Source organism: Bradysia coprophila, unplaced genomic scaffold, assembly GCF_014529535.1.
Source record: "Bradysia coprophila strain Holo2 unplaced genomic scaffold, BU_Bcop_v1 contig_176, whole genome shotgun sequence".
Taxonomy (NCBI): domain Eukaryota; kingdom Metazoa; phylum Arthropoda; class Insecta; order Diptera; family Sciaridae; genus Bradysia; species Bradysia coprophila.
The window spans coordinates 506,393-514,654 of NW_023503442.1; the positions used below are offsets into that span (position 1 = coordinate 506,393).

At 36.5% G+C, this 8,262-nt stretch overlaps 1 protein-coding gene across 1 annotated transcript; it reads left to right on the forward strand.

Moving 5' to 3' along the window:
• Window positions 1-4,896: 4,896 nt before the first annotated feature.
• Window positions 4,897-5,589, forward strand: LOC119075087 (tropomyosin-1-like). Its single transcript, XM_037181478.1, has one exon. The coding sequence runs from the start codon at window positions 4,897-4,899 to the stop codon at window positions 5,587-5,589; it is 693 nt and encodes a 230-aa protein (XP_037037373.1).
• The last annotated feature ends 2,673 nt before the right edge of the window (window positions 5,590-8,262 follow it).

Sequence of the window (8,262 nt, forward strand, 5' to 3'; positions counted from 1 at the left end):
TATTTAAACAGCTATATTTACCTATATTTCAGTAGAAATAAACATTTCACAGAGGAATATGCTATTATATAGCTCTACATGACTGTATATTGCTCAATATAGCTGTATATAGATATATATAGAAGTCCACATATGGGATTCCTAAAACCCCCCACACATAACCAATTACTTCTCTGTTAAAAGAAACTCTCTCTGGAAACTGGAAACAACCAAAATTTTACCAAAAAAATCTGCGTCGCAAAGTGGCAAATGTTCAGGAACAGATCAGCAAGAAAATTTATCTGCCGCATGCGACGCAGATTTTTTTGGTAAAATTTTGGTTGTTTCCAGTCAAATTTTTTTTTGGTAAAAATTATTTGGCAGATGATGAGAAAAACTAAGCCAGCTTGTTTGAACTAAAATTGGGTGTAAAATTTAATTTTTGCGTAACGAAGCTGAAAGCGTCAACTCTAGCGATATCATTCATTTTAGAAATTGTATTTCAAAGACTGCGTCACACTTTTCTCGAAGAGATTTTTGTTGGGATATCAGTCGTTTTAGAAGTGTAGTCAACACTGCTTTTTATAACAGTTTACAGTTTTAATTCAAAAATTTTACGAAAATCGAAAATTTTACGAAAATCGAAAATTTGACGAAATTCGAAAATTTGACGAAATTTGAAAATTTGACGAAATTTGAAAATTTGACGAAATTTGAAAATTTGACGAAATTCGAAAATTTGACGAAATTCGAAAATTTGACGAAAATCGAAAATTTGACGAAATTCGAAATTTGACGAAAATCTGCCACCATTCAAGAAATATCTCTAAAACCCCAATTGACCCACCCATTTCCAACTTTCGACATTTTTCACAAATGCCCTTCTTTTCTACTCGTAAAACTCTGAGACTTTGCCGAAGGAAGTAACTCTCTATCTGCCACCATTCAAGAAATATCTCCAAAACCCCAATTGACCCACCCATTTCCAACTTTCGACATTTTTCACATATGCCCCTCTGTTCTACTCGTAAAACTCTGAGACTTTGCCGAAGAAAGTAATTCTCTATCTCTCATAACCCAAAAAAATATTAGTCCTTTCATCCTACGCTCGAGTAGCTCTAAATTTGGTCACTCTAATCACTCTAGCTCCAACGAATCTGCCCTGATTTTTTTAATTATTTTTTTGTTCGAATCGTGTTACGAATACCTTTCATTTGATGGGTTGCACGCCTCTGTAGGTTTCAATACAGCTAAGCTACACCCGAAAACGCGTTCCCGACCCTCGAAAACCACACTCAGAAACCACTTCGAGGTCAATAAAACAAAATTCTGGTTTTTCCTGGGGTAATGGCGTATCACATTTTCATTTTTATGCCCACCCTGAGGTTCCTGCAAAATTTCATGGAGATTGGCTGACTAGTTTCCGAGATCGACCGTCGATAGATAGACAGATAGACAGACAGATAGACAGATAGATAGACAGATAGATAGAAACATACAGAGTAAGTTGAAAGATTTTGATTGTTTGGAAAACGTTAATTTGGTGCATTTTCTATCAAAATGACCAACTTCAAAACGATGTATCTCCGGCAATTTTAAAGTTACATAGTCGAGTGATAGCTCGTTTTGCTCGTATTTGAAGCGCGAATAAGATAGAATAGGATTTGTGGTACAGGCCAAAGGAAAGAAACTTAAATTCTCGCCTATATATAGTTGCCGCGTCTCAAAAAAATTTCTTCGTTCTTTTTTTGGAAATTAGACTGCGTCAAGTCCTCCGCTATCGCTCCGGACATGATGATGCGTAAAAGAGGTTAAAGATGATATTTTGATCTATTTCAATAGAATGTCTAGAGATAAACAACTTAAGTAAGATGGTATCTCGACATGCAACACACTCAGAGCTCAACAGCATCATTAAGAAAGCGTTAGTGTCAGCAGATATACCAGCGAAACTGGAACCACCTGGTCTGTCCCGATCAGATGGTAAACGTGTGGACGGCATGACACTTATCCCGTGGTCAAGAGGCAGCACTTTGATTTGGGACGCAACTTGTACGGACACGTTTGCTCCAAGTAACTTGAGATTCAGCGCAACGAGAGCAGGTGGAGCGGCCGAAGACAAAGCACACAGAAAAACATTGAAATATGCCTCGCTCATCAACAACGATTACATTTTCGTCCCATTTGGGGCGTGGGGCAGTGAGGCCTTAATTTTCTTCAACACTCTGAGCAAAATGATCGCTATCAGAACAAACGAGCCAAGGTCTAGGGCTTTCCTTCAACAAAGAGTGAGCATAGCTATTCAACGAGGCAATGCGGCAGCTGTAATGGGGACGTTTAGAGCGGAAGACAAAATGGATGAAATATTTTATTTATTGTGAGGATGAGAAATGTTTAAAAAATTGACAGATTTGTACTAATGCTGATGTAATAAAGGATTCATATTGATCTTAAGTAAATTGATAAATATTAGAGTTGTCGTAGCTTTCTTTATGTACTGATTTTGTACTTGATATTTTCGCACAATCGAAGGCATGTTTACCCTATTTTTCTTTCTGTCAAAATAGGTGTCAGCTGTGTTTTTTTTATTTTTTGCAATTATTATAGAAAGTAAACACGGTGAGAATATGATAATACTCAAACATTAAAGTTTTTGTCATTCTACATGAGACAAGTGTGGAGTTTGGAGAGGTTTTATTTCTACGTTAACACCTGAACTCAATGCTTATAGAGACATCTCTATTTCATGCTTATTTGTCGAATCACAGAAAAATAAAAGCAAGCTTCTATGACTTTGGAAAAATATGGATTTTTTAGTACTATCGGTTTATTGTGAATGCTACAAAAGCAAGTTAAAACAGAAATTGTCTTCGTAAATAAGTCTGGAAACCTAAATGAAAGTAAACAGTTTTGCGTTTTGAATAACTTTTTAATATAGTGCAATTATACAACAAGATGTGTACAGGGTACAAGATTTACCTGCGGAAATCAATATGGCTTTGAACGTGTAGATCGTGCAGATCGCGTAGAACGAGTAGATCTGGTTGATCGAGTTGATTGAGTCGATATTGAAACATCTGACTCGAGATCTAGTTCGCAGTTTTCATCAATAGGGTTCAGAATACTGACCGCATTAGTTTCTTTTCTCACTTTTTTACGAGCCCCGACAGATTCTGGTTCTGATGAAATCATATCTGATTCTTCGTCTGTGTTTTCCGATTCACTTACTGTTTTCGCCAGCCATCCTACACCACGACGACCACTACTAGTTGATGGCATTGAATTTAGGTGGTTAGATGGTAAGTTTGCATCGAAATGGAATGTTTCCATTCGAGCTACCGGCTCAGCAATTTCAATTTCCTTAACCGGATCTTTGTTCATTTTTTTCACCACATCATCGATGGTGTCACAGAACTTTAACAATTTTTTCGTGTTGCTTTTCACCTTTCGATTTACCAAAAAAAGGTTGGCAACTTCGATCGGTAAATCAAGCAACATGATCTCAACCTGATTGATAAAAGGTAGAGTCATGTAGGCTTCGAGACTGGCCAATTTGCTTTTAACGAATGTCTGAAGGTCGGGTTCTTTTTGGAAATCGATGCATATTTCCTTTTTCTTGTTCGTTGTAAATGTAAATGTAAAAATTGACAATGTTTAATTGCTGGTATGTATACCTCGGTGTTCAATGGGAACAAAATTTCGAATCTTGAAAATTTTGTCCTTGTCATCTTTAACGTCCCGACATTTTTCAAACTCATCTAAGAAGTACTCTGGGTTTGTTTTCCCGACAGTAAAAGATAACTGTTCTGTTGTTTTCACCCTTTCCTTATTTGTCTTCAAGAATTGCTTATTGTGTATCCGCAGCTACTTTATAAGAACGGTCAGGTTAAATGGTTTGCAAGATAGCATTTCTCAGAGAAATGAGTCAAGAATCACTGATGAAGACATAATTGTTCAGCTATTTTTCCCTAGTCATGTAAACGAAACAAAAAAGTAGCTTACAGGTTTTCAGTTCTTTTCCCTTGAAAATGAATTTGCCATTGAAAAAATATTTGCCTCAGTATCGTCCAAACGAACTTCTATTGTTCTCATTCCATCCAGCAAACTGATTTGATATCCTAGTTCTTCGGGCAACGAAGGATGTTGGTTGAGAAGCAAATCACATTCTTCAAAGTAAAACCAAGAATGTTTCGCAAATTTGATTGCGTAAACAAATGGTATCTTTTCAAAATAACCACACAGAAACTTAAACGTCTGTTTCATCTTTAAGTACTGCAACGATTCAATAGTTTTGACAACTGATGGAGTAATGAAAAATGAATGCAATGTTATTCCAGGATTTTTTTAGAATTGTTTTATTTCAGTGTGTATGTGACGTCCATTAGAGGTGAGCGGGTCGAAGTTTCTTTCGAAGCCCGAACCAGAACCTACCCAAGCCCAAGATATTGAGACCCGATAACCCGAAAAATACTGAGACTAATTTCATTTTGTTACAGTATTCTAAGTTTCTTCCGCGAAAAACGAAATTGTTAGTTCCACTTAACCACCTGAAAATGTTATTAGATCCACTTCGACGCGGTGACTTTAAAAAATTTAAATTTAAAACCCGAACCCGATCAGAGTTAAATTTTGGAAACCCGATAACCGGCCAACTTCTGGTAGCCCGCTCACCTCTAAACGACCATACGAATTATTGATTAAGGAAAAATTAACCTTCAAAATATTTGTCTGATTAAAACAGCCTTTAAAAAAGCTTTTGTACAATTTTTGGGAAAGTAAAAGCAGTTCACCAGATCACCAATATATCGCAAGTTAATCATCGTACACCTTGGTAACACAATGACATAATCTATTCCAGAAATACCTTTTTCTAGATTGAACTATTTTTATTAATTTAGAATTAAAGAAATATCGACAATGGAAGTGGACATAGAGTCAACACTAGAAAATATGGAAACTGAAAACATTCAGCTTTCCGATGCATTAAATGAAATTGAATATGAAAATATTCAGCTGAAAGACCAAGTCATGCAACTAAAAAAGTCACTTGATAAGGAAAAGAAACTTCATAGAAAGTTTGCTGATGAGGTGGTTGTAACTGAAGAAACTCGAATCAGTGTCTTCAAAATTGAAAAACGACTACTCGTCCAAGAAAATCAATCCCTGGTCAGAGAAAATCGTCAGCTTGGTAAAGACGTGGAATTTTACAAAAAGGCTCATGAAGAATTGACGAAGGAATATGAATCGAATTCTTCGTTCATGAAATCTCCAAGCAAACCTATTGAGACTACCTCAACCAGTCGATCGTTCGAGTTTCCAGAGAAGAATACTGAAAGACGCACTAGAGATTTAACGAAAAGCAACACGAAATTATTTGAAGAAAATAAAACTCTGAAAATGAAAATCGCTGATATGAAAGCAGCTCTAGCAGTCCTAAAGAAAAAGAACAAACAGTGCGAGAATATTGTAAAAGAAATCAACAAAAAGGCAACCAAATTTAACGCAGAATCCGAGCAATTAGAGGAGTTGATTGCCTCTACTCAAACCACAAATCAGGATTTGTATAATCCTGAGGCGCTGGCAAAGCTTGATCTTATGGGCAACAATTAGGAATCACGACAACGGATTTCAATAATTTTCGTAAAAATTTCATAAATAGTCTTGAATTGTGTTTAGCAACGCAATATATTGATCATAAACTTTACAGAAATGAATTTTCTCTAGTCTGTTTAAGTACTGTCCATTGTGCTTCCTTGCGCAATCGCGAGGATTCGCTTAGCACGTTCCTCCTGGAACTTTTTTTCTATTAGTTCCGCTTTCAGCTGGAGTTCATTTTTTTCGCCTCTTTCTTCGCTCCTTTATTGGTAGTAATTGTTTGTAGTCTCTTTTGGGTGCCAACGTCAATGTTCAGTCTTTTAGTGTAAGTTTTTTCGATTTGCTGGTTTGCGGACTCCAACTTGATCCCTTTAAACCAGACTGTTTTACGAGCTGGATCATAATGTTCATGCAAAAAATCAGATATGTCCACTTCAATTTTTCTGGCTCGTTTAACATTTGCAGAGCGGATGATATTTTGCATCTGAATGCAATGACCATCGACTTTTTGATTTTGGTATTTAAAGAAATGCACATCTCCGTTACCGAAATCAATACTTTCAATCAAGACCCCGCGTGTCTTACAATTTCGCACTCCAAAAGTGACGATCATTTTATTACGAACGCTTCACTTATTTTCTGGTATAAATTTGAGATTTGAATAAAGTTCGTAGAATCTTTAGTATACGATTGTAACTCTGACACCAGTATATTGCCCTCTTACGACTGAGCAAGGAACCATGTACTGTGCAGGGGTGAGGTGGTTTTTGGCGATTTGTTTTTTGATCTGCATTCTGAATATATTTATTAACTGGAGATCTTGCTGAATATTCATTTTCAAGTCTTAAGTCTGTTTTCGACTTAAAAATGTTCGCCGTAAGAGAGCACTATGAAGAATTTCTATTTTCGAAGCTCTCTTAAGACGAAAATTTTTAAGTGGTCAAGACTTAAAAGATAAACATCCAGTGGTAGTACAGTATTTAGCCTATCGTCGATTTGCTTTGTAAAATGGGTTTAGTATATTTTACACTTCATACACTTATACCATATAATGTTTACTCAATCGAAAGAGAATTTATGGTCGATACCGACGATACCCTTGATAATCGTGCGAAAGTACATAAACATAAAAACTCTTAATCAAGTTCTGTGTTTATTTGAACGAAGCAGTACTTTATACGATCATTTTCAAATCTGAGACCTCTAATGCGAAATGCGAATACTATGCAAGACCACACAACCCTATCATATGTTACTTGACACATTCACATAAGAGCCCACCACAATAGCGTGTTTTTATAAGAATTTAAATTTCCTCCCTTTTAAGTCCTGAATGAATGTTTTCATTAATACACCTATGTGGCTCATTCTTATATTATAATGTTATCAGTCAAGGAAAAGCAAGTAGTTATTCAGCTTCATGTAAGAGGATTCAATTTCTCTGCCATCGCAAGACACTTAAATCGCCACAGAACTACCATTGCAGCCGTAATTAACGATTGGAAAAACGGAAATTTTTTTACTATTAAACGGCGTAAACAGCAGAGATGTTTAAAATTGACTGCTCAAAATATCCATGATATCCTACTATACTTTATAGATAATCCATTTCATACTTATAAGCAGTGCATCAAGAAGTTAAAACTGCCAGTTTGTGAGCACACAATTGGAAATATTCTGACGAAAAACAGTTTTGGGAATTATACCGCTTGCGCAAAGAATTTCATTTCCATGCAGAACCGAATAAAACGCTTAAAATTTACAATCAAATACAGACACTGGACAACTGAGTGGTTGAAAGTACATTTTATGGACGGAAAAACAGTCCAAACGTATGCAGATGGTAAGGTTTTGGTCAAGCGAAGACGTAATGAACGATACAAACAAGAAAATCTAGCAACTTTTGAATCTGGAAATACTAAGAACAAAGTAAATTTATTCGGAGCTGTGTCCTACGATGGTCCGAACATAGTCTACACTGTAAACAATAACTTCAACAGCAAGGAGTTCCATCAGCTTATTGAGACAAAGGTCGTACACATTACGAACCCAACTGTGGTAATAGACAACGCAACTATTCACCCGTTGGGTGTTAAATGCCTACAGGATTCTGGAGTTATGGTGGTTGGATTTTCCTCCAAAAAGCAACGATTTGAATATTATTGAGAAGGTGTGGGGGCAACTGCAAAGTACGGGGCTAAAAATTGTAGTTAGGTAGCTTATTGCGGTTTACGTAAGAATAAAAAAATAAAAAAAATAAATAAAGTTACTGTTCCACGGAGCGCCGTTTCATTTGTTGTTATTGTTTAACGGTTTCGTTAGCCTGCCGATAAAATCCTCCCCATTTAGCTTTGCCTGGAAATTTTAAACTTCGTAAATCTAATTCGAACGATCAAAACGATCCGCATCAAAAAACCGCTCCATAAAAGGATGCTCGATTCGCCTGCAACCGGCACAACACCTCGAGTTGACGGACTGCGGCCACATTGTATGTGAACCGTGTTTATGACCGCACATTTTCAAGTGGGGCAAGTGCTTATGTGGACTGCAAACAATTGGAAAGCTGCAATGAGTGTACGTACATATACGACAGTTGTTCTATTTGCTTGGAAGAAATCTACGAAGATCCAGTGGTCACCATTTGTGTGCATTTGTTTTGTCGCGGCTGTGTATTGCGGACAATATATA

What these genes read in the sequence shown, in the direction of transcription:
- LOC119075087 (XM_037181478.1), top strand. Translation starts at nt 4,897, where the DNA reads ATGGAAGTGGACATAGAGTCAACACTAGAAAATATGGAAACTGAAAAC.